The following is a 27,888-nucleotide window of genomic DNA, read 5'->3' as shown; positions in this document are numbered from 1 at the left end:
AATAAAAGGACCTCTGCCAGGGTTGACAACTTTAAAAGGTGTAACCTGTCCAAAGTTCTCCACAGAAACATATTTAGAAGAGTTTGTAACTGAAATAACAATTATCTTTTTTTTTCTCATTTCCTTTCCTTAGTAAGGCTGTCACAGTTACTAACTGTGATCATTTTGCTTGTTTTAACAGTAGTCTCCCTTAAATCCTGGCAAGGAACCCCCTGTGACTAAAATAGTGGGAGTCATGTCACTGAATTGGCATTATGAGAGAGAATTATTAAAGGTTTTCCCTGCTATTTCTTGTTTCTCTAAATTGTAAGTGTTAGTAATTTTTTAAAATAAAATCACTTGGTGCTCAACAACTTGAAGCATCCCTTAGTACTCCAAAAGTGCTTTAGGTAGATCCTCAACTGATGTAAATTGGTGTCCTTCTATTAAGTGTGCTGGAACAACAACAACTTGCACAAGTGGAGTATTTGGCCCTTTATAATTACGGAAAAGTTTCTAATGGTAAAATCTTTTTTTAATTAAACCAGATATCAATAATTCATTATCTCTCTTGTTCAGGAAGTAGCAAGGCTCATTTGTCTAGCCAAGACACACACACAGAAAGAGAGAGAGAGAGAGCAACTGACCAGTATTTCTTGGCCACAAAATGTATTTATCCCAGTTTAGCTGTAAATGCAGGGTAAAATCTCTAACTCCTAATTTATGTAGGCTCAATTCTGCAGTCCTTACCTATGTTAATCAAGTTGACTAAATCTAGAATCCAGTTCCTTCTCATTAGTAATTTATATACCTGCAGGGGTTGAGAAAAAATGGTCCGAATTCTTGATATTTCATTAATATAAAAGGAAGAAATAGATTAACTTTTTAATTAAGTCAGATTTTTTTAATGTTTTTCTTTGTTATTTTGGCATCTTTTCAGCTGACAGAACATCCTCTTCAACATCCAGGAAGAAAGTTTGCAAGCTCAGTAAACCTCTGAGATCTCTGTCTGATGGAAGCACAGGTGGAATGTTGTAGAGTGTGAGGAAAAGAAAGAAGGGTTTCCTTCAGGTCTCTCTGCACCCATGCCCACAATAACCCCTCATCTCCCGGTTACCACTAAAGCAGCTTAAAATAATAGCTTTGCCATTGAGGTTATGATAAAGGGGACCAAATATTCCACTGCAATGGATTTGTTTTGCCAGGGGCACCATAGCACAGTAAGTTCATTTAAGCCACTTTAGTGGCATCTTTTGCATGACAAAAATGTGCAAGAACAATAACCAAGCAAGGAGATGGAATAGCTCATTTGCTGATGTACAAAACATTTCAAAGCACCAGATAAGGTAAAATGTATAGTAGGTCATCATTCAGCAATGGACATACATTATTGTAGTCTTGCCAGCTCCATTGGCACCCAAGAGAGCTGTGATCTGACCCTTGTAGAAAGTGAGACTGAGATCTTTAACTGCAGTCTTTTTGTTGTCTGTGTATTCTTTGGTGAGTGACATCAGTATAACTCCTATTGGGATTCCTCCTTCACTCAGTCTTCTCTCATTTGCGGGCAGAGAACCTGTATAAATGAAGAATAAGGCTTTAAAAGCACTGGCAGTTATATAGTGAAAATGCATTGGCTTTACCTTTCCTGAAATGGTCCTCACTGTTGTACATTTAAGCTGCAGGGTCAGGTGGTATAAACTGGTATAACTCCATTTAAATAAATGCTGCTGTGCCAATTTATAACTATCAAGGATAGGGACCACAGTTATGCTAAGTATCTAATCAATGAAAAAGTTTAATTGCAGCTTAAAACACCCAAAATAAACCTGATAAACGTGTGTGCACGTTAATACAAATATACACATATATAGTAAATATTAAAATGCTAATGTCATCTATTAAAATGTATTTCTTGAATAATTAGATTTTTACAAAGGAATGAAGGACAGAGAAAATGAGGACAGTATGGATTGACAAAACAGAATGGAGAAAAAGAAATGCACACAACACAAAGGAATAACAGAGACTGCTGTTTGGATAACCAGTTCTGTTAAAATATGAAACAAACAGACCATCTGCTCGTTGCTCAGTAATTTTTAATATTAGAATAAAGTTGGTTCTAATCCTTTCCAACAACCTTGTGACCATTCTCCAGCTAGACTCTGCCAGCTTCCCTGCAACTCATACCAAGATCCTTCTCCCGGTTCATCCTCCCCTTTAGCTTTCCTGGATTGTGTTTCAGAGTCCAGAACCTTTAACTCTACCAGTCCTTTCTGCTACTTAATATAAATCTCAGGTGTACTCTGGAGCTTAACACAAACATGCTGGACCCTGCCATTGCTCAGGTGGAAGAGATAATCTTTCTTTTCTCCTTCCACTCTAAGAAGAGCAAAGAGCTGTCAGGACTGGGAGAGAAAAAGTGAAGGTCTCTTCCAAAGTAAACGTCAAAGGTAAATGTGAAATCTACTGATGGAGGGACCTGGAGCCTATTTGTGAGGAGAGATCACTTGGTGGATGGCTTCAAAGTCAAGATAGTTCAGATAATATTCCAATTAAAAGCTACATATCTAGACATTTAACTGAGCCTCTGAAGTTTCTGAAATCTTCCCTTCAGTAGCAGAGAGGTATTGATACAAAATGCTCTTGAGTGATTGGGACTTCTGACCTCTACTATAGATAGCTGAACCAGTTCAGATAATATGTAATTTCATATGGTCACAGAGGACTGCCAAGGCCCAAGAATGGCTGTGGGTGGCATGTGTTTCTCTATCCATGAATCTTTAATCAAAAGAAATACATGACAATGTAGTGAAATGGGCCTTAGAGAAAAGAAAAGAAATCAGATTTTAAACTGCAAAACATGTAAGGAATTCATAAGTAGCCAAACACAGAACTGGAAAGAAACAGTGCGAGTGGTTGTAGGCAGCTGTAGCCCTGGAAAAGAGAGGTGATAAGTGTGTTATTAAAATGTGAGGCTAAAAAAAGAGTCAGAAAGGGCAGAGTTTAGATAACAAACAGAATGAAAAAGAAAATTCACATAAAAGACAAACTTTTCACTGAAGCAAGGAGAAGATAAAAACAGAGCCTTATATTTGATTTAATCTGAAAAAAGTGTAGCGGTAGAAAAACAGAACTCTGACCATGAATTTTAATGAGCACAAAATTGTTCAGGTTAGTGAACACTATACAATGTTGTGAGGAATGTCAAAGGGACCTTAAAAAGCTCAGTGAATGGGCAGCGCAATGGCAGATGAAATTCAGTGTTAATAGATACAAAGGTAATATATATTCAAAGAGTCATTTGAACCACTCATACTGTAATACCAGGGTACCAAATATACAGGAATGACAGACTAGGTCAGGCTACTCAGGGAGTGACACTTTATGTGAAAGAAAGCATAGAGTCAAATATAGTAAAAATCTTAAATGAATCCAACTGTACCACAGAATCTCTTAGAAATTCCATGCTTGAATAATTAGAGAATAGTAGTAAAACTATACTTCTGACAAGCTGATCTGGATGTTGATGATGATTGTGAAATGCTCAAGAAAATTAGGGACAAAATACAAAATAGAAGATTCAGTAATAATGGAGGATTTCCACTATCCTCATATTGACCTGGTACAGGTCACATCAGGATGGGATTCAGAAATAATGTTTCTAGACAACATTAATGACTGCTTCTTGGAGCAGCTAGCCCAGGAATTCACAAGAGGAGAGGCAAATTTTGATTTAGTCCTCAGTATACCCCGAATTAAAAGAATAGCAAGAGAACAAAAAAATGTCACCATTGCTAAACAATGCAGTAAAAGAAGCAGAGGCAACAGGGCATCATTTAAAAATTGAAAGTCAAATTCTACTGAGGAAAATAGAAAGGAGCATAAAAGTATAATGAAGCAGGCCAAAAAAGATTTTGAAAAGCAACTAGAAAAAGACTCAAAAACTAACAGCAAAAATTTTTAAGTACATCAGAAACAAGAAGTCTGCCAAACAATCAATCACTGCGGCACAGGTCACTTGCTGGAGGATTCTCTGCACCTTGAGGTCTTTAAACCATGATTTGAGGACTTCAATCACTCAGACATAGGTTAGGGGTTTGTTACAGGAGTGGGTGGGTGAGATTCTGTAGCCTGCATTATGCAGGAGGTCAGACTAGATGATAATAATGGTCCCTTCTGACCTTAAAGTCTATTAGTTTGACCCAGTATGACCATTCTTATGTGATAGATTCTAATTGAACTTTATCCACTCAGACATCTTTGTGGACAGCTCAATGAAAACTTTTTACTCAAAAAATCTTTTTAATTAAAAAAAAAGCCAACTAGGATGCATGAGGAGTGAGATATAAATTTAAAAACATAGACTCAATCAATTACGGAAGATAGATTAAAAACAAACAGTGAATTACGCAGAAAAAGAAAATAAGATGTTTACTAAAAGGCTCCTACTATTACAAACCTTCATTGACAAAAAGCATATTGGAATTTAGATGTTTCCTTCTGTTCTCTGTACCACATAGCTTCTTCCAGTAAGAGATAGTAAAGGGGAAGTACCATGGCTTTCTGAACCCCAATCTTCCTAGATGTTAAATATAAGAGAAATATTTGAAACGTTTTCAAAATTCATTTGTTGTTCAAGCATATAAGCTAATTCTATTATCCTATATTGCTGCTGTTGTTTTCCAAGGAATAGGGATAAAAAATCTTATCTATACTGCATAGCATAGATTTATATATAGCACTTTTCTTCATAAAATATCCAAAAGCATGTTACAAGCTTTGGGGGTCAATCTTGCTATCATAGAAATCAGTGGAACTTTTGACACTGAAATTTGCTTGTGGAAACGACTCTCTCAGCATTATCCTGGCATTAGTGAGACAATCCAAATAAAGATTTTGGTCCATATCTTGAGCTAAGCTTAGTAAGGCTCAGTGAACTGGGATAAAGATGTCAAGCTTTTTACCTGCCATAATCTGGGCCAGGCCCTAGCATGTGCCATCTGCCAACAGGTGCCATTCTAGCACCAAGGGATACCAAGGTCTAGTGACATCTTAGCCATGCCTGCTTTTTCCCAGATTTGTTTCCTACACTAGAGGAGGGAGGAATGATGTAGAACCTGCTGCAGCAGCTGAATGGCACAAAAGATACTTCTCCGTACACAAGTGAATCATCAAGGAGACAGATTTGTGAAAGGTTTTTGCCTGAGATACAGTTACATTATTGTATTCCCTTCTGTTCCCATGTCCAACTTCTCAGTTATTCATTTTGAATTAAGTATACAATAAGCAGAAAAAAACATGTAAAATACCAAGTTGAGCGAGTGTAAATTTCAGCGCATGAAAGAGGTGTTTAGAAAGCATTCCAAATGCCCCAACAACCAACTCTAGGGCATTAACAAAAAACAACAACAACAACAACAAAAGCTAGAGATTGTAGGAAAAATGAATCCCATCTTCTGAGAATAAATTTGGGATATAATAATTTCAATTGTGACCCAGAATTATTGGTGGAGAGAGATGATAACAAGGAAATCAAATACTGTTCATTAGCATTCTGAAAATACATTGTTAATAAACAGCCTTAATAAAGAGGCCTAATCCTGACTCTGCCAGAACACCCAGTTAACTCAATATGATTTCTGCTACTGGACTGAACTCTGTTATTATAAAATGTCAATCAGCCTGAGAAGTCCTTATCCAATTATCCGCTCTCCTTACATACACAAATAGACTTCATATCCTATTACAATTCCAGACCACCAGTTAGCGTCATTCACTGACCCATGAAGGTTTTCTTAGTTAGTCTCACTCATAGCAGTAGTCATGTATTTTGCATGTCATAAAGTCCTAACTCAGAGGCATTGGAGATTTAATATTTTTTAACTATAAAGGAATGAAAAAGAACAACTCATTTTGCTATTAATAAATCTACAAGTACTTGTTCTTACCAGGGATTACATTGCTGAAATACCAACCAGCTAATAAATATAGAATTGAATCAAAGAAAATCATCCAGCAAGCCCATCCAAAGGTCATGGATCCTCCTCGTGCCAGGGGCTGGTACATGTTACTCCATTGAATGCCTAGTAATAAAAAAAGGTCAACACTAAATCTGTAGGGCTCCACAGGTAGCAGGATCATAAACATGTCCATTCCAAACACTCAAAAGGTATTTGAGCACTGACGGACAAAAAAGAACAATGTTAATCACTGTAATTTTAACTGAATAGCAACTAAATGTTAGGCTGCTCAGTCTCTATGGGCAACAGCAGGTAATATTACTGCTTAGCAAATATGAAAGAACTCATAGTGGAACAGAGTTTTTAAGAAGTTTATTATTTTATTTTAGCTGTCTTTTTATTTTAGTAAAAAGAAAAAAATAAGATCACTAGGCAAAATGCTGAATAAAATATGAGAGAAGCTCTTTTTCAGTTGTTCAGTAAATCAGGCATTAAGACAGTTTGCTGATACATGTAAACAAATGGTTTAAAAGAGATCTGCAGCAGATTTATTTAGTTGAAACCTGAAAATCCTGACTAAATGCAATCTATTATATACTATGTTTTACAGAAGTGCCTGATGGTGACAGCCAAGAATTGGGGCTCCAGACACTAATCATTTGAAAAATTACTGAAACTCATATTCCAGCAGGTGTATGAAGAAAGGAAGGAAAACACTAGCAATAGTTAGAATTCAAATGTAATACCGCTATTGTATTTCTGAACTGAAAAGTTATTCAGAAAACTAGATTATTGCACTTCTCTACATAATATCTTATAAAGGTAGTCACATAGCCAGATATGTTCTTGACCTGCTCTATTGGAAACTATTTTTTTTCCAGGGGGACGGGGGGAGGGGACATTCCTTTTTTAAAAATTTCAACCAAAAAATATTTTTTTCCACAAAAATATATTTTTTGCGGAAAAAATTCTGATAGCCAATTTTCCACCAGCTCTAGTTTGCAATAACTGTCTCTTCTGATACTTCTCAGCTTCCACATAAGTAGAAAACCCTCTATCAGCTGCTGGTGCTTGAGATGACTTCCATTCTGACAGCAAGACCATCTTGCTGTTAATGACACCAAATGAAGAAAAGATTCCATCTTGGATCAGTTACCTGGTTCAAAAATCCCTCCTCAGGACAATCATGAGGGTCTCTCTCTCTCTCACACACACACAGAGAGATTTTCAAAACTGTTTCGAGGATTTGTACATTCAATTCCCATTAATGTTTGAAAATCTCATCCATATCTTTTTTTCAATATATGAAAACAATAAAATAATACCTGACCCCAGAATGTCTTATAAGGCAAAAGAGCTTAAAATGACTTGCTGTTCCATAAACTATTACAGATTATTAGGAGTAACGTATATTCTGTAAAGTGCATGGTACTATGTAATCAGATGCATACTGCTTGATTCTGAAATCACTGGTGGCATGAACACGGACTTCAATGAGCTTCGGATCTGGCACACAGTAATCTTACTGAAAATTATATTTTGCACCTGTATTCTTCAGTACTGTAAAAATCCAATAATTTATTTTAGGCTGAAATGTGGTCATTACTTTTAGCAAGTAGAAACAAATACAATTTTGAAAACTATATCTTTGGCAGTATATTCTTCAATAAAAAGTTTTTAATAATATAAATATATTCTTATTTTCCAAAAATTTGAACATATTTGAATTATAGAAGAAAAATTATGTAAAATTTTCTTACATCCAATCTTTATGAAAAATAAAGGAAAACAATTTCTGAAAGTGTCGTGTTAGGAGAAACTTACCAAGTGTCCAGAGGTAAATCAGAAAAGCAACTGCTTTTTATTAAGAGGTAAATTAAACTGAAACATCAACATGGAATCTCCTCTATGCTTCATAGCATTGCACACCTACAACTCCACCAGCAGGATACTGAGAGGCAACACGCTAAACCAGTGAAACGTAACAGGCTAGCTCTTCAGCTAGGGTAAATAAGCATAGCTCCATTGAATTTGATCTAGCAGCAGATCTGGACCTGCATCTTAAGACATTCTCACTGGCTGACAATACCCTAAGAGCAGCACATTGTCATCTAGCAGCTTCTGAGAGTTGATTAAATCCTTTATGCATGTCACATACACTACAAAATATCAGCAATGTTGGGGGTGTGCCCGCGGCTTCCTTGTGCCAGGCATTATTAGCCCCTAGGGGGCACAGGTAGCCACCATAATTTAGAGCAGCCTTAAGGCTTCTCTAATTTACTGCAGGAGACCATCATCATCAATCTAGTCTGGGAATCATGGAGCACAAAGGTGGTTTAAAGCTACATCTACATCCTCCCCCTAGTCCTGAGTTCTACTGCTTGCTGAGGATCTGAGATTCTACAAAGTTTCACTTTCAGAACAAAGCAAATGAAATAAGTTTCCAAATATAGTTCTTTATAAACCATGATCATTATTAAAATGTTTTGCTAGCTAGAGATCTTACCTATTTCTTGGTTTTCAAAGAATGTAATGAAAAATACTCCTTGCCCAAAGGCAGCTGTAGACAATAGGCACTGCAACAATAGAAAAGAAACAGGAGATGAACATAAATGAATCTCCATTAACATATTGTGTGATGTAAATAACTATTGCACTGTTCAGTGCAAATGGAGAAGCAATGGACCTTTCAGTTCTAGAAAGGCTAACAATCCAGTCTGTCACTTACCTTTTTTGAACCTGAACAATGTTTACCTGCATTTTGCAGAAATATGCTCTCCAAATTAAAGATCGTCATGTATCAGGTTATTAATATTTGAAGGCATTATTTAACTTTACCACAATTTATGAAGCATCATAAATCCTCCATACATTACAAATATATAATGCATAACATTGGAAAAGTGGCTAATGCAATTTATTTTCTGTAGTAAGTGAATTCTAGGTCATTCACAAGAGGCAGGCTGATGGAACACACATTATATACTGTACACTGGGCAGCTATTCTACTGCAAGGAAATAATATTTAATTTCCAGTGGAGCAATATAAATTGGGCCATACTGCATCAGAAAAGTACAAAATGGAAAATGACTAACTTCAGGGATCTAATGTAACAAGGATGGAAGAATTATGGTAAATTGAAAAATCACTAACCAGCACGAGAGGGAACTAAATCATTACTAAATACTGATAAAATATATGCATTGTTGTCTGAAAAAAAGTTCTGCAGTTTCAAAGTCTGCTCTTGGAAATGACTTGTATTCTAAAGTAAGTCAATCCAATCTGTTTCACAGTGTTTAAAACAGAAAGGCAAAATTCTGCCAGGGGCCTGGAAAACAAGTATACCCCTGCCTCTCTCAAACACACACACACCATTACAGATGTAGGCCCCTGATCAGGAAAAAGGTTATATACATGCTTATCTTTATGCACTGTGAATAATTCTATTGGCTTAAAATAAGCACATGGATAAGGCTTTGCAGGAAGAAAACATACAATGTAGGCAGTGTATTTAAATATACAAATGTATTATAGTAGTACCTGCAGGCCCTGAGCAGGATCCATTGCATCAGACATATTTAAGAAAACTGCCACTGCCCCTAAGAGCTTAGGGCATTCACATACGATGAAAAGACAGATGGATAATACAAGTATATGATGGGGAGGACAAGGTAAACATTGAAACAACAGAGGTAGTGCTCTCAGCCTACCCCATGAAAAAACATGGTCTGGAATGATGGATATCTGCTGTGTGACCAAGGGCCTGATCCAGTTCCCATTCTAGTTAACAGGGGATTTAGAACTCATCAATCAGAATCTCAATGGGTAAATATTTATTCAATAGCATAAAGATTGAATGTGTGCAGCTGGCAGATCTATGCGTAGCAAATATCAAATATCAGAGTATAACGTACTATTCAACCCTAAACATTGATCTATCACATTTCTGGTTTGTTTTGCCCTATTTACAGTGTTACTTAGATTATTATATACAAAGAATGAAACATTTAATTTTGCAGGTATGAAATGGTGGGTAAAACTGTTTTTTTTTAATTGATATTAAAAACGTTAAAAATACTGTAAAATTCTAAAAAGCTTTAAAAAGTGTTGTTTTGAGACAAAGTCCTAAACATATTTAAAGAAGTGCAATGCTTGCATAAGCTGTTTTTCTTCTTGCATTAATGTTCAAGAATTTTACAGACATACATTCATGTTATTCTTAATGAAAGTTAAGGCACTTCTTGTCTCCATTGGGCCTCAGTTGGAGAATAACATATTTGGACGCACTCCTGCAGTGTTTTCACAGACATAGCACAGATTCCCTTCACTTTGTGTGTTCATCATTAAACACTTTTGAACTACAGTACTGTTGAGTTTAACATTAAATTACAACTGGTGTTCATTGTATAGTAGTGTTCTATTTTTTTTCCCCTCTGTGCAGAGGATTAGGTACATCAAATAAAAAAGAGGTATCTCAAAACATAATAGTAGTAGTAGGGTTTGTTTGCTCACTTGTTTGTTTTCCGTGAATGAAGACATTAGAATTGGAAGGAGGTCAGGGGAGCTAACATAGCTGTGATCCTGACTTGACAGTACGTCCAGAATAAGGAATACTTATTCTAAGAATACAGTTACAGGAGAACAAACATTGCTTAGATCAGACCTTATTAGAGAGATTCATCGTGACAAAAGGAGGATGCTTTGCAGAGCACAGCAAAACACAAAGCAGAGGATAGGAAAATACCACCTAGGAACTCTAAACAGATAATGTGGTAAAGTAGTTCATGAACAGCTGTTTGAGTCATAATTTATATTGTAGACTAGTGAACATAAAACAAATGATGAAACTTGATTTTCAATAGTAGAATTTTAAAGGAAATCTCATTCCTCTCCCCATACATAGTACTCTCTTCAAAGAGCAGGATGTGCAGTATGCATTCTTACAGATCTGTTTGTCCTGTAGTTGTATTTTAAACAAAGGAACAATTTCTACATTTCACTGGTAAGTTTTATACTCATTTTTCTGCCCAGGATAGCCACTAATCCTATGATGGGATGTCATCCACTATTTGAGAGAACATTAACTTTCCAAACTAGTCTTTTTTTGTAAAAAGAAGTCTGTAAGAATGTATCTTTTTCTATCATGCATGCTGCGTTGGAAATATGGAGCCTTATGCTTTCCATAGGGTTCTGTCAATTTCTTTGAACATTGATTTTAGATTCCACTCTGTTGTGTTCAAAGCTGTATTTCTTGACTGGTTTTCTATCTAGGAAAGCCATGAAACTTCAGTGAGATGTAAGAGCAGAGTAGGAACCTCTGGACAGGATAATGAGGGGATTTGCTAATGGTCACATAATTATGGAAAAGAATCAATCAACAGTTTTAAAAAAGAAATACTTACTGTAATAATCTGGAGGGCAAAACTAAGTTGGTTCTCCAGGACCAACAAAACTATGTAAGGTAAAAAGCTGATCACATATATAAGGCTGGCACAGAGAGCTGCTGTATTGGCACTGCTAAAAAATGCACCCAACAAGTAGCTTAGCATAACAACCGCAACTCCAAAATCGAGGAGGAAGAGGAAGAGAAGGAAGCCATCGCTGTACACAAAGATGCCGCTAACTTTTAAAATGATGATCAAAGCACAGCTGTTTATAGTGAGCACAATGACATTCTCCAGAAACCAGGCCAGGAAGTGAATGGCAGGATTCACACCCATTGTCTTCATATACTACAAGAGCAGAGAGACATTTTATAATTAGTCATAACTTTACAAAAAAATTAACCATCAAGAGATATGCACTAGCATCCCAAGTGACCACGTAATCCTATTATCCTTACCCCTGTGTTATACTTTTCCAATTCTCTCTTCATGTGCTGTTAACTCCTTCTGTTGCTCTCATCTTAATTTAAGGTCCAATTCTGGAGACACTTGCTTTTGAGCATAATGCATATGAGTAACCCTATTGACTACAAAGGGACTATGCACATTCATGAGCAAGTGTTTGCAGGATCAGACACTTAAATTGTAACCTCTCTTGAGTAGAGAATCCACCTCTATTCTTTCAAGTGCTGTACACATCTATGTCACTACTATAAAATAACAGTAGTAATATAAAAGCACTATAACCATAAAAATAATGCAAGACTATTAATGATTATCAGAGACTAAGACTAAAAGTACTATGCAAAAAAAAAATTAGAATATCGTAAAAATATGCAACACTTCCTTTCCTTTATTTTTACTGTTTCCTTGCTGAATTTAAAGGCAATTTCTGAATAGAAAATGTGTTATTTCCCATCCAGAAGTGAATTCGGGGAAATTTACAATTTTGTCTATTGCAAAATGTTGCAAAGGTGATAGGAAAAAGAACAAATTTTCACCATGAACTAATCTTTTGCATACATTCATGAAATTCTCAGATTTAACATTGCTCATATGTATCTGAGCCCACCATTCTAAAAAACAAAACAAAACACTTTTTTAGGATTATAATATTCTATTTCTCTAGTGTTTTTCTAAAAGTCACCTTGAAAACATTGGTGAGTTATTACTTAAAACACCTCTGCAAAGTAGATATGCCTTATTTTACACTTTGGAAAACCAAAGTCTAGAGATGTTAAATGTTTTGCTCAAGGTCAAACAGGAAGTCTTCAGCAGAACCTAGAATAGCACTTGAATTCTTGTGAGTTAAGTGTTGTTATATCCATACCTAAAATATGTGGCTTTAAGGTCTCAATCCTGCAAAATGCTGAGCACCTCCTGAGTGCCAGAAACTTGTCTCCTTGACTTCAATTTTAGCTGTGATTATTTGTCTACGTAACCATTATGCCTTTGTTTTCTCTGCGTACTTTAAATACCTAAAGACTAAAATCTCCAGCCACTTTTACTCAGTTCAGGGTACCTCAAGGAGACCCTACTTTTCTTGCTTTGTTGTTCTCCTAATCTAAAATTAAAGGTCATTCTGAATGAAAGTGAGTGCTCTTTGAGGATGGATAAACATAACAGAAATTGAAGGCATTCAGCACCTTGGAAGATTGGGATCTCTATCTGCAAGACTTGTTTCAAAGAAAGGTGCTCAGCTTTAAATTTCATAATTCTGTCATTCACTGCTCTCCTTTATTTCAACAGAGATAAATCTCTGCAGACCAATGGGACTCCAAGCAATATCCCTGTAAATCTGATTTGGCAACTGGAACTCAGATTAAGGGCCCAGGAGAGAGTGAAAGACAAAGTAGATGCATTATTATCCACAAAACCATCTCTCCTAAAGTTTAATGTGAATTTTCGGTATACCCCTCTACACCAGTTTTACAGTCAAAGGCTCAGCTAACTATTACCTCTTCAAGACGAATTTCCCTCTCATAAACCAGTTTTCTGACCATGCCAGCAACAGATACCATCCATGCTAACATCATTATGAGTGGAAAAAAGAAACCAATATTGTTCAAGAACCTGTTCAAGCAAAAAAAAATGTGTAAGACTCAAAGGAGAAAGATGTAGAAGTAGAAAGTTAATATTTTAATACTCAGAAAATATTACAATATCTAAAACAATTATTGAGGATGTGATTTTACTCAAGTCTAGTAACAATACTTTCTTTGCTGCTCGTAGTTAAACATACACACTATAATTTAATGGTAAAATATAGGATCAGTGGAACCCGTAAAGCATATCTCCAAGACTGTGATACTATTTGTAGTGAAGAATAAAATTCCCAAATTATTTTAATGTTTTGCAACGTGCTAATTGCAAATAAAAATATTTGAAGTGCCTGTTATGTTTACAAGGCAAATTTTGCTCCAGTGTTTGTGGCTTGCATTTCAGTTATCTACTTTTATCTTTTGCTTGTATAAATTAAATACTAAATCTCCACTGCAAACCAATGGACAGATTCTCGGCCTCTGTGATCCATAACAGAGGGGAGAAATCGCACAGGAGCTCGTTTCTGCTGCCTGGCGATCATTGAGCTAGTCCCTAAGCTAGCTCCCGCCCCAGTGTAATTTGGAACAACCTTTGGGCTGCCCTACAGTACATGTGCAGCTAAGAGCTCCCAAAGGGGGCTGTCTGCCATATAGCATTGCTCAGTGAGCTTTTACCATATCCTCTTCTCCCCCTATTCCTTCTGCCAAGAATGGCAGAATGAAATGCATAGGAGCCAACCACACTGGTTCTATGCCCTAATGGGGCAATCACTAGTTAGGGGGATCTGGCAGCTTTCCAACCCCTTTGTAAAGCTCAGACAGATCACAACCACACTACTGAGAGTGCCGCACTAGGTTCAAAAGCAGGATGTTTACTTACAGGTTACTGGTGTGGCATGGATATGGCATAGCTTGCGCTTGTATTTCTGGCTCAGAGGCATCTGCTCCAGCGTGTACCTCAATGATGGCTCTTTCAATCATTTCTTGAAGTGGAACGAAGATGTGATTGTATTTGAACTCGTCACTTGGGAGGTTTTGGGGATGGGATTTCCACACTGGGTTTTTTAGCAGATCTGTTCTCATGCTGTACAGAACACTAGTTCTAATTGTATATGAAATGTGTTGTGGGAGGTGGCTAGCAGAATCTTCTCTGAGTCTCCTGTTACTTGAGGTGTTGAATATAATACCTGATCAAAGAATGGAAAACAAAATCAAGATGGTGTTTCATGGATTGGAAATAAAGCTGTGTGAATAACTGATTTTTATCACCATCCATTCAAAAAAAAATCAGAATTGTATGGCTTTGTTTGTTTGTTTTTACCCAAAACAAAAAAATTTGTCAAACCAAAAAGTTTTTAAAAAAACATTATTTCAGGTCCAACAAAATATTGTGTTAAAACTTTATATATATATATATATATATGTGTGTGTGTGTATATACACATATATATATGTGTGTGTGTGTGTATATATATATATACACATATATATGTATAATATATAAAGTACATATATATACATATATATATATATTTCTAGTATGTTTCTAAAAAGATGTTTTGAATCAAAAAATCAAAATGTTTCATTATGAAAATGTCAACATAATTTCAATTTTAAATTTTTTTTTAACCATGACATGAAAACTGACACATTTACAAAATGTTTCCAGCCAACAAGATTTGGTTTATTAGCCAAAAAAAGCTTTCATCTGGAAAATTTTGTCCAACTGTAATTGGAAATGCTACAGATTTTATATTCCTGTCTTTTTTGTGTCCTGTGTCTTAGGTTTGCGCTAGGATGCTGCCAATGAATAGTCACTCATCCATCTTCAAAAAGGCCACATTGTCTTCTTGTAAAGAATGTGGTATTGGTATACTACTTCCTTGTACTGTAAACCTGAGATTTCTGCTGGTGGGATTACAGCATGGAAACATGAAATTCTTCAAGTCTATAGTCACCACCCAATGCATTTTTTTAACTACCAAATGACACTTTTGACTGTTAATGTTAACACAGTCAAATAGCTTGATATTTTTTTCTCAATACTCAGCCTTCTAAGATCTAAAATTACCCTTTTTTCTGCAGGCCTGAGAAAAATCTTAAGAAAAACTTCCTTGTTCTTTCTCCTCTAGAACTTGTTCTCCAGACTTGCTTTATTTTTAATTAAAATGTTCCCATTCCCGGGCCAAACTCTAAAGTCCTTAATTAGGCAAAACATGCAATGAATTTGGCCATCTGAGGCCTGGTCTACATTTCAACATTAGGTCGACTCAGCTATGTCACTCGGGGTTATGAAAAATTTTGCACCCTGAACAATGTAGCTAGGTCAACTTAACCCCCGGTATAGATGCAGCCAAATCAATGAAAGATTTCTTCTGTCAAACTACCTGTAGCCACTCTGAGGTACCCCTTCCATTGATGTAGGAAGCATCTACACTACGGCACTACAGCAGCATCACAGTTGCTGTGCCACTGTAGTTTCAAGTCTTTTCATTCTATGGCCTCATTCCACTCTCGCTGTATATTATATTACTATCTGTTGTTCCTGGTATCATATTTATTAGGTATGACTGACTCCAGGGATTTGTTTAGTAGTGATTCCTCAGTTATAATAGTAATATCACTAGTTTTTATTGCTTCCATTACAGTGTTCAAGAATCACAGATATAATTTTTATCAGGAAAATGTGCTTTTTAAAAATTATTTTATTGTGTTTGTACCATATGTGTTTTCTATGTGTTTATTAAGCCCTGTCTTCCTGGCTGCCATGTCACTGAAGTGCCCTTGTAACAGGGAAATATGGGAATGATCGTTTTATGAAGTCAGGGGTTTCTTGTCAGTACGTATTTTAAATGAGATACTTACTTGCCAAGAAATTATTTTGTTGCATGAGCTCTTGTGCCTTCGCCTCCAATTTCTCCACAGATTCAAGATGCTGGAAGCGATCCAGTAACACACAGGAGGAGATATTTACCATGAGCTGTGCCAATAGGTTAATCTGCTCAGTCACCGAGTTATTGAGCATTTTCTCCATCATAGGCTCTGAGAAGAGTAAATACATTGGGAACTATTGGTTTCAAGGCAGCATATAGAAGTTAGAGCCATGCTTTCTTGTAAATGTATTGTAGAAACATAAAATTATTTGTACAATATCATTTAAAAGGAGAGATTTTCAGAAGTGTCTAGGAAATTGAGGAGCACAAGTACAGTGTTGTAGAACTATGCTCTTAAATCCTATAGATGCATAAAGTCCCCCCCAACTTCGCATTCCATTCCAGCACAGTGAGAATGCTATGGGTATCACAATTTTGGAAAGATTTCCTTGACTATGAAATAAAAGAACAGTGAATTTTATGGGCCAGATTCACCCCTACAGGTACCAATTCCATCCCCTTCCTCTTGGGAGAGCAGATATACAGGAGAGTGACTCTACTCATGGGAGAGCCAGAAGAGTTTCCATCTGGGGAGAAGGTCAGATTTGAAATCCACACAGGACTTTATAAAAGTCATAAGGCACGGGCTGCCCACACAAGGCCTGTCCTCCAGTTTCTGCTTGAGCCCAATTCCAAATCCTGTCCTTGGTGCAATTGGGTATTCTTCATCTGGTACTTCTGTGAGGAGGCCGGGTGAAAGGGATGTGTCTGCCGGAAAGCGTGCTCGTAATCCCTTCTTAGACTACTCAGCGGAAAGAGGACAGCCTGCTTTGATTCTGCAGCATTTTCTGCCACTATCTTATCTAGCTTTTCTCCAAGGAGGAGAGATCCTGTGAACAAAGAGGAGCACAGGACTTGCTTGGAGGGAGCATCTACCTTCCAGGGGCAAAATCACATATGCTTCCTGGCTGTTGAGTTGGAAGTCAAAGCCTGGGCAGAGAATTGCATTGCCTCAAACTTCTCAGGATTGAAAAAAAACATTTGTTGCATTTATCCCAAGTCCTGCTCAGATTTGGAGCCTGAGAGCTCTCTTCCTCCGTAGAGGAAGAGGAGTCTGAGTCAGAATATGAGTACCTTTTGGACTTTGTGGACTTTTTCTTCCCCATTTAATTCTTCTGGGGCTTTTTTGACTTTTCAGCATGCTTGGCAGGCATTACTACCCAGCTGTTACCAGAGTGTAATCTTCTGTGACTTGCCTTGTGCAGAGTCTAGAGCTCTCTAGAAACTTCTCCATCTAAGTCTTCCCCATCTGGGTCCCTCTCCTCCAGAGCAGGAAATGGGGTCTCATTAACAGCACTCCCTGATTCAAATTGGGAAGGACAAGGGCTGGATATGAGTGCTGCTACTCTTCCCAAGATGCTCAAGACCCATTTCAAGATTGGGGAGAGGGTGTGACAGCCCTGCTGAGGTCTAATCTGTGGTCCTGAGTCACTCCAGGACTTACTGCCTGGGTCATCTGGATGAAGCCTTCCTCCTCCTCAGAGCCTGCCCCTTTTCTGTTCTGGATCTCCTGGTTGGGTTTTCTTCGGTGGAGTCATGGCTATTTGTGGAGCATGGGGCCCCAACATGCCTGTCCCAGCTAGGGTAAGGTAACTGGGGGCAGCTGGGCATAATTTGCCCTCTGTCAAGCCTGGGAAAACTCCCTCACCTATAGAGCACCTATTGGACTTCGCCCAGTGCTTGCTCAGCTGCTCTGCCAGGCCTGAAAGGGGACAGAGATGCTCAGCAGGGAGCTACTGCAGGAGAGGTGCTGGGTGGCTGTAACCACAACACTGAACAAACCCTGTACCAGGAAAGAGGCTTGGAACAAAGAAAAAGCTTGTTACTGCCCCAAAATGGTTAGAAAATCATAAAGACAAAAGGAAAAGGTGAGAACAAATGAACTATCACTTGACTGTTGCCATGGAAGCAGAAGATCTGGCAGCATGCAGGAGAAAGAGGTGTGGCCAGCACACACTGTGCTGCACCTGGGAATCACCTCCAGAAACTGCAGAGTGGATGGGATCAGCCCAGTTGTAATAGTATTGTGGGAGATGCTGGGCTGCAGAAATCCCTAGTTTGGAGGCCCTCTGAGCATTAGTGATGTTTGGATCTGGAACTTCACAGTTGGCTCGCTCTAAAAATGAGCTTCCATCAAAACCAGGAGTGTGAACATCCTCAACCTTTGGAGGAGTTCAGATCTGCATATATTTTTTGTAGATTGTGCTAATCATATTGGAGAGAATAATCACAACAATGGGTTTAGAGCACGGGGCAATTTTAACTCAAAACAATTCTTACTGCAATTGGATTTAACAGAAACTTATGAGGAAAGTCTAATACACCCACAAAACTCGCTGATCTCCCAGTGAATAATTATTCACGTTTGAGGAGTGAAAAATAGTACTGGGAGGTCCAATGTGAGCTTTCAGCTTCTTAAATGCTTTAAAAAAAACATTTGAGTGTTTAATCCTTAAAAACATTAGGTGGTGAGTTGACTTGGTAAGAGTCATTAACTCATTAACATAAGATTGGGACTCAGCGCACCTGAGTGATGGTACAGCAGGTATTGCAATGGGAAGGCAGAGAAGCAGAAATGCACTAAACTGATCTGGATGGATCAGGATAAGGACATAAGGAATATATCAGGATAAGGATCAGGAAGAGAGGCAGTTGTGAGACGAAACAGTGAAACAGATGTAGTGAGAATCAGAAGGCAAGCCAGTATCAGTGGAAAGGATTCAGAAGGAACACAAGCAATGGAACAGGAGTGGGAATACCATACAAATATCTACTATTTTACCCAACAGGAGGGCACAGAAGAAATATATGTGTGTGTGTGTGTGTGTGTGTGTGTGTGTGTGTGTGTGTGTGTGTGTGTGTGTGTGTGTGTGTGTGTGTATATGTATATACACACACACACATATTTCTCTATATACAAATATGTATACATATATACATATATATACAAATATGTGTGTGTGTGTGTGTGTATATGTATATACACACACACACACACACACACACACACACACACACACACATATTTGTATATATATGTATTATTGGTTTTGTAGCATCTTAGGGGCTAGAATATTCCTAATACTAGTAACCTAGCACTAATAGGGTTAAGCATACATGTACGTCACCAGAGATTTTTCCCCTAGGTGATCTTTAGAAGACCTTATTTTGAAAAATACATCATTTTTAAAAATTTTCTCTTACAACTTAATCATTTAAATATTTGAGCATGAGAAATATCAACTGACTTGCTACGTGCTTGGAATATTGCATAATTAAATGTTTCTGTAAATAAAAGCAATATTTCACAAGCTGCATAATTTACATGGGACTAACATCTAAATATATAAAAAGGTAAAATCCTTGGGAAGTTTCAGAACTTACTAAATAAAATATCCTCGCCTGCAGTTTCCTTCAAATAATTTAGTGATACTAAGACAGAAAACTTTGCACAGCTATTTCTGGTACTTACTTTATGTTTAGTTACTTACCTGAGAGCCTGTCTTGCAAGGTCCTGAGTCAATTTTCATTGGACTTTACTGAAGGTGAAGGCATTTAGCACCTTTGAGGAGGCACACAGAACCTTGCAGAATCAAGTACTTTTTCTGCACTTTCTGCTACAGAATCAAATGCCCAAGAAACACTATGGTCCTGATCCCTAGAGGTAATAAGCATTTGCAAGTAGAGTGGGTTGAGAAATTTTCAATTAAATTTTTGGGTGTCAGAGAATGCCGATTCATTGAAACAGTTTCTTGGGTACACATTGGAATTTCTGTTCTTAACCAGAATAACCCAGTGGTTAAGGCCCTCATCTGGATCAAGTCCCTGCTCCATACCAGTCAGATTTGAACCTAGGTCTCCTACATGAAAGGGAGTGCACTAACCACCAGATTATACAGTCGGTCTCCTCCTCTCTGACACAATGGATATTTTCCTATTTATTCAAAATGGATCAGCCCCAACAAGCAAAAGTGAAAGAATGACTCCAAATCAGGCAGAGCAGGCCCTTAAACCTGGGTTGTCTACATCCCAGATAAGTGCCCTGGCCATCAGGCTATTGACTATTCTGTGTCCTCATGTTTTTACATGAAATATTTCAAAACATCACATTTTCATTCCAATGTGAAATAGAAACAAATGTCAGACCCTCAAATTTTTTTGTGAAACAGAATCCTTTTTCTACACTCAGCCCCACTTGCCACTCTCATTTGGACCGATAAAAGTTTGTGGGTGTTCAGTTCTTGAAAGGATCAGGCCCATAACGTGGGAAAGAACTGGATTCAAATTATTTATAAAATAAGGTAATTGCTATTTTAAAGATATTAATCTTTATCTGTTAGTGAAATGGATGGATTTTACTTGTATGGACATGAGGCAAGATGCAGCAAAAGGAACTGCATTTCTTTACAAGATGATAAATGATCAAACAATATTAAAAATGTTTGAAACTAAAATGAGATAATTGTAAAATGTACTTTTAGTTTTATCTAAGTAAGGCCAATGTGAATCATAACCAAGAGTTATTACTGCTAAATTTCAGTTAAACATAACATTGTGGGGATAATAAATCTTGTGTGTCCATCTGTAGATATACCTACCATACTCTTGCAGCTTTCCAATGAGATTCCCCACATCAATATTCAAGCGACTTTCAATGAAGTTCTTTATAAAACTGTTTTGGAGAGCTTCCTAAAGTAAGAGAAATGATTTACAAGATAGCATCTGTGATATTCAGAGTTGCTGGATTTTTTTTATATTCCACACAGAGTCATAGATCTCCCTGCTCAGCCATAGATTTTCTCTGTGTGACCTTGGGTATGTCACTTAGTATCTGTGCCTGAGCTCCTCATCTGTAAAAGGCCTCCTGGAAGTACGAGGAGAAATGCACTGAAGATTCTGAGGCAATTAGATACTACATGGATGGGAACTAAGTAAGTGCCTATGACAGATTGATATATCATACCATAAATGTCCATCATCTTGTTTTCTTTTGTTTCCATTATTAAACCACCACTAAGATTATAGGCTTTTCTTAATTGGCTGTTTAAGATCAGCAAAGGGATTCCAAAAAAAAAAAAATCATCTGTTCATTTTGTTTCAGACTCTCCCTGGGGAACTGCTGCCCTAATCAGAATTGAGAGTTACTGGGAAATGAATCAGTATTTGCTCTCAATCAATGAAGCCAAAGGTGTGACCACTTTTTCAAACATATGACAAAGACCCAAAACTCATAACCTGATGTTAGGTAGATTCGCTAAATGGAGAATATCGCTAACCTCTGCACATATCTTAACTAAGTGTAAAAAGATAAAATATTTTTTTGATGTCCACTGTAGAAAACTTTCTATAAACTCAGCTTCAAGATTCCACATTTTAGATGTCAATAATTTATAGTATTAGTGAGCTAACACAAGGTTTGTATGTAGTGGAAGTAAATGTAGCTCTAAAATGGCAGATACAATTCATAATGAGATGCAACTAAAGATTAGGCTTTGGGTACCAAAGAACCACTGATTAAAACATCCACTCCTATAAACAAACCCAAGGTCAATGAGAGCTCAGGGCAGTCAGGGCCTTATAGACTCTGGCCCTTAATGGATTGTCAATGACCAGCTCTTATAATATTGTGAATTTGGCACTGACGGAATGCAGAATCATTAAGACAAGGGTTTACTAATTAAAATCATCCAATGCTAGATGAAAGACATTTCAAGTGCTATTTCCTGGGTCCAACACAATCTCCCTTTCTGTACTTAGAAATATGGCAAGTTCCCAGTGGTATAGTACAGCTTTTCATTTATGTGAATGTCTGTAGCACAAACATTTCGCATTCCAAACTTCAGCATCAAAGTCTGAATTCTAAACACCAGGAGAATTTGATGGATTCCTGTTTCTATGTCCTCCTGAATACTTATTTGTATTCAAATGATTTAGTGAAGACTCAAGTGAATAATTTCTCCTTTATCGCAAAGTACCTAGGCACTCTGCACACTCAAAACAGAATGTATATTGTGCACTATAAACCATAATTGCGTCACCAAGCTGGCAGAATCCTGCCAGTATATCTTCCTCACTTTTAGTATTGGATACCTTTGTAAAAGTAATGGTTTCTAACAGACAACCCACACCAGTGGAGATCTGAATCATCAAACAGGGTAGTATATAGTATTTGTTAATGTACTAAGGTAATACAATGGGAAGAATGAGAGATGGTATCTTAAAAGGTTATTATTTTTACTTACAGGCTATTTAATGGTACTCATATGGCCCCCATCATGGTTTTATATAAGCACCTCACAAATCTTTAGTGTATTTGTCCTCCCAACCCTCTTGTAAGATAGGGATAATAACATTGCCTTATTTTACAGATGGGGACCTGAGGCACAGAGAGGCTAAATGACTTGCCCCAGGTCATACAAACAGTCTCTGGCGGAGAGTAGGCTAGTGCCCGAACCACTGGGTCGGACTTCCTCTCCAATTCTGATCCCCTTGATTGAGTACAATAGCACCTTATTTCATGGGTAACCCCATTGATTTCAGTGGGATTACTAGTGGAATAAAGTACCATTCAGCATGAACAAGAGCATCAGTCTCTGGCCCCTTGTACGTAGCAGATACATGAAAATATGTACATGTCTAAAATAAGTACCCATATCACCTTATTGTTGTATATCTTTTCCCTTCCTCACCCCTTGTTACCTCAACTCACTGAGTCACAGCTATACATTTAATGTAAATTAGCTAGGACAGAGACCTCCCCTTTCACTTGTTCTGTAAAATACATCATTTTGGAGCACTGCATTACTAGCAGTTGTACAAACATTATTATCTGTAAAATACCATCTTCTGTTTCCATGTTCATTGCCTCAATTTCTACATCTCATTTGCTTGGTTTCCAAGAAAAAGGCATAACAATTAGCTCCACAAGGCCTTTCAGGGATCGCAAATAACATTCCTTAATTGAATCTTAATTAACAATTCTATTGTTGATGCATGAACATCAGTTTATTCTTCCACAGCTTAATGGCTCTGCAGATGGTGAAGAGTAAAAAGTGCCAAAACTACATTTGAGTGACTAAAGAAAGAAGCTATGACTTGTACACACACAGAAAGAACTGTTAACCAGGTGCCACGTTTATGCAGTCACTGCTATTGTTGCATTTTAAACTTCCTCCATTATCCCTGTGAGAACTGATTACATTGGGGGAGACAATTATGAGAATTAAGCAAGGTCAAGCTGTAAAGAGTATTTAAAAACTTGCCAATTGTCTTAGATTAGCATTTCTCAAACTGGGGTCCCCGGGCCCTGCTGATCAACTCCTCCCCCAACTTCTCCCTCGCAGCACCTCCAGCACACCAGAGAACAGCTGTTTCCTAGTATGCAGGAGGCACTAGGAGGGCGGGGGAGAAGCGGGGACAGGGTGCACTTGGGAGAGGAGGCAGAATCATGCCTCGCTGATCAACTCTTCCCCCTCCCTCCCAGCAGGAGGCACTAGGAGAGAGAGGAGCGGGGATGGAACGCGCTGGGAAGAGGCAGGGAAGAGAAGGGGCAGGGGTGGAGTGGGGGCAGGTCCTGGGGTTGAGTAGGGGACCAAAAAATTTTAAATCAAAATGGGGGTCCTTGGGTTGCTAAAGTTTGAGAACCACTTAGATAAATGACTGTTCGCCGTCGTACTATTCACTGTATTTCCAATATCACACAGTAATACTGCAGAGAGGGAGGTTAATACTTATTTTAGTTGCTTTAAAATTGAAAAGATTTTCAGGACCACCCCACTGTAGGTCTATAATCTAAAATTCAGCAGGATCTGCTGTTGCAGACATACTGTCTTCAAGTGCCACTCATAAGAAAAACTCATGTCTGTGCTGACTGTACCATCACCACTATTCTGCAGAATTTCTTGTAATTCCTTCAACTCAGAGCCAGGACCTTTGTAAAGGCTGATCCACAACTCCATTTCCTACAGTGATCTAGTATTTCTAGAATTACCACTTCTTTATAGGCTACTTTAATTCTTCAATTATTGGTCTCTGTGGCTAGTACTGGAAAGTAGGAAGTCATCCACAATTCACCAACCTGGAGCTGATTGACCATGAGGAAGTTTTCACTGCTCTCAAAAACCCCAGACATCCTCAGCCATGCCTCAGAATAAATCTTCAGGTTGTCCACAAAACCAAATGTGTGATTAGCCTAAAGGGAGAAATGAAGCCAAGTGAAATGAAAACTGCACACAGTAATTCCTGTGGAAAGAGGAGCAACTAGGATGGTTCAGATCTCCTGAAACTCCTGTGAATGTAAACTTTAATTGTCAGAAGTAAATGCATTGTGTTTCCTTTTATCTTCAAAAGAAATCAAAAATGATTTTTTTTGTTATTCAAAGACTAACAGATCAAAGAAAAGGCTTCCTGCTGTGTTCATGTTCCCCATATGAAGAGTAATAATATACAATTTATTTTTATATAGTGCCTTAGATAGAGGGTACCACAAAATGCTTTAGTGAGAGAGACAGTCAAAAAATAAAAGAAGTTCAAATTAAAGCCTCTTTCTCAATCACATCACCACCTATCTGGGAGGAAGAAGTGGTATATCTGGATGCAACATACAGCTCCTACAACCCTGAGGACAATTTTGATGCTGATTGAGTCAGGGAGATCTAGCAAGGTCCAGTAAGGAAGAAAGCAGAATTAGGGAACTTCTCATTTGACTGTAAGGGGGAGCAGTCAATTCCTTTCCTTCTGCCCTCACCCAAGCATGGGCTCTGAATGACAGAAGAGTGAATAATGCACATTCTAGCATGAATTTTTAGAAAGTCGGTGGTAAAAACTGAAAAACATTCAGTTTTCACAAACATGGATGGTTTCTCCAAATACAAATGAGTCATGAATAACATGACTTCACAATCACAATGATTCAGTCTCAGTGATTTTATTCATAAAAGGATCAGCAAATCAATTAACTTTTCCCATTTAGTCAGATCTAGGAGTGACTGGACTGAGCTTTGCACATGACCCAGTCAACAAAAAGGTTCAATGTGTTCCACTATCACTCAAGGTGTCTGCAGCTGGGTTTGAATTCATGTACCAATGTCACTTGGGGATACCACAGAAGGGACTTGATAAGATGAGCAAATTAATCACAAACTAGGAAAGAATTTTAGCATTGAAATTCCCCGAAAAATTATTCAGAAACCCTGTTTCAGTAATGTTGAATTGGTATAATATTAAATGTAATATGTAAATTAAATATTTAAGTCAAAATGAAGCATGCTAATATTACTGAAATGAAGCATTACGGCATTGAAACAAAATGAGAAAGTTAAACAATTCATTCGGACTTTTTCCTGACAAAATGTCATCTAAATGTACATGTTGGTGTGAAATGTTTTAATTTTCACTAAATTGCCTTTCCCTCAGAAAACTACTTCATGAAAAATTTTTATCAACTCTAAAAGTTATATAAATAATAGGTTCAAGAAATGATTTTATGTGACACAACTGAGGTATTAATGTGTTTTAGGGAATAACAGATGAACAATTCACAAAGCCTGATACTGACAGAGAGAGCAAAGTTGAATTTAATGATTATGTGATTGCAAATAGCAAAATAGATACAGGAAATTGATATGAGTTATAATATATGGGTACACCACTGATCAAAGTCTTAATGTTATATCAATACATACATCTGTAAAATAATTATTTCTCCAGATTTGATTGAACTATGATAAGCTCTTCACTAAGCTACTGCTTTAAGCTCATTCTGGAAATACAGATAAGTATTATTTGAAGTATTACATTCCATGGTCATTTCTGTCCTAATGCTTGTAAGGGATAATTATTATCATGATAAAGGTAGATTATACAAGGGGATTATTAGAAAAGGGTTACGTGTGTGCGTACGCATGTGTGGAGAGAGACCTTCTGAGTTGCAAGCTGATTGTTGAACAAATGCCAAAATGAAAAGGATCAGTATTATTAGAGATAACACTTCTGAAAGATAATTTAAACCTGATTAAAATTTACACTGCCATTTTTTTGGTGGGGTCGGGGAGGAGTGAGACACCAGGGTCTGTAGCATCATTTTTTCTAGTAAAATATACCACCTCACCATCTCTGATGGCTATTGAACATTAGGATTTATTCCAAGCCAATAAAATTATGCCCCTTTCCCTGCCCCACCCTTACATACATGTAAGTGTTTGTTCATGTTTGGTTTTGGCAATTAAACTTCCATTGGTTCTGTTAAAAAAAAACCAACAGATATATGCATATAACATGCAAACACTGGCAATGGATAATACCGCTAATAAATGTTACTTTCAGAATATTCCTGTATGTGCACTACATCAATCAAATGTTTATGCACAATTTCTCATTAGGGGAAATCATTAGTATTTCAAAGTACCTTAAGTATAGTATTTTGGTCAAGCTAACAAGCCTGATTAAATAATCAGGAAATAAAGGTTAATATAACAAACAGATTGGAAAATAAAAACAACTGAAAAAACATATTCCATCTGAAATCACTGCTGTGGGGCGAAATCGTGTGTCCCACTGCCGTGCTTAATCACCAGACTATGTTTCCTCTCAACTATCTTTAAACATCTGTCTTATTTTCCCTTGCATAACAGATTAAGAAAATCTACAACTCAAGGTTAGAGAATGCTGTGATATCAATTTTGCTTAAGTTAATATTGTAGCCATCATAGCTGTTTTTAGGAATCAGACCTCTTCATTATGCTCTAATGAGGATGGTAGGTAGTCATGCACAGCATTCCCCAGCAAAAAGGGCTTCTGCACTGATCTGCAAATTAGAATTGTGGGTAGATTTATTCTAATACTTCCTATCAAAAGTGCAGAACTTTGGCACAGTCCCACAGCATTTAAGTGCCTTCTACAAAGTTACATTCAGACAAAGTTTGGAAGTATATCTATAGGAGATACATGCCTAACCAGCAAAAAAACGTGGAAAAGGTCACTGGTGACTCATTCCCCAAACCAGCTGTGCAGGAGGTGCTAGGATGGCCACTGGCAACCAACTACATTTCCCTCTGGCAATGTTAAGACTTTAGAGAGGGGATGCTGGTGGCCCATATAGGAATAAGATCTCCTAATAGAGACCACAAGGGCTTCATTACAAGTAGGAAAGTGAGTAGAGAGGGATGCCTATCACTGGGACATAGGTAGCTTAATCAACCCTGAAGGTTCAGGTTCAATTCAGAATAAAATGAAGGTTAAAGTTTGGACATATTCTAAATTTTTAAGTCCAAGTTCACCATTTTCTACTTAAAAACTAACAGAGACAGTGTACAGACCGTTAAGAACTGCATGGCTGGTGTGTGGTTATTGTGCCTTTACGACCTGGAAAATTGTGAAGGAAGAGTTCAGTGGAGAGTCTCCTCAGTGGTCAGCTGATGTATTTGAAGAATGAAGACAGGCAGTGCTACCAGCCCCACATATAATGCACCTATTATTAATGCTGCCTGATAATTCCCATTATAAGGCCTTGTTTAAAGGTCCATATAATTTTGCCGAACTTTAATCACTTAGGCTGAAATTTTGCATATCAAGTGCCTGCCTGGGGCTGAT

The 27,888-nt window shown here is 37.5% G+C and overlaps 1 protein-coding gene across 1 annotated transcript in view; it reads right to left on the bottom strand.

Moving 5' to 3' along the window:
- The window catches only part of ABCA13 (ATP binding cassette subfamily A member 13), a 281,591-nt gene that overhangs the window by 153,778 nt on the left and 99,925 nt on the right, over window positions 1-27,888 (bottom strand). Inside the window, 10 exon segments of the mRNA XM_030551464.1 lie at window positions 1,366-1,584; window positions 4,435-4,558; window positions 5,928-6,062; window positions 8,446-8,515; window positions 11,343-11,672; window positions 13,283-13,397; window positions 14,247-14,553; window positions 16,232-16,408; window positions 20,898-20,988; window positions 24,377-24,490. Of these exon segments, the coding sequence (XP_030407324.1) occupies window positions 1,366-1,584; window positions 4,435-4,558; window positions 5,928-6,062; window positions 8,446-8,515; window positions 11,343-11,672; window positions 13,283-13,397; window positions 14,247-14,553; window positions 16,232-16,408; window positions 20,898-20,988; window positions 24,377-24,490 (1,682 nt within the window).

The sequence above is a fragment of the Gopherus evgoodei genome, chromosome 2 (genome assembly GCF_007399415.2).
Source record: "Gopherus evgoodei ecotype Sinaloan lineage chromosome 2, rGopEvg1_v1.p, whole genome shotgun sequence".
Taxonomy (NCBI): domain Eukaryota; kingdom Metazoa; phylum Chordata; order Testudines; family Testudinidae; genus Gopherus; species Gopherus evgoodei.
This window is presented reverse-complemented; position numbering and strand designations above follow the sequence as displayed.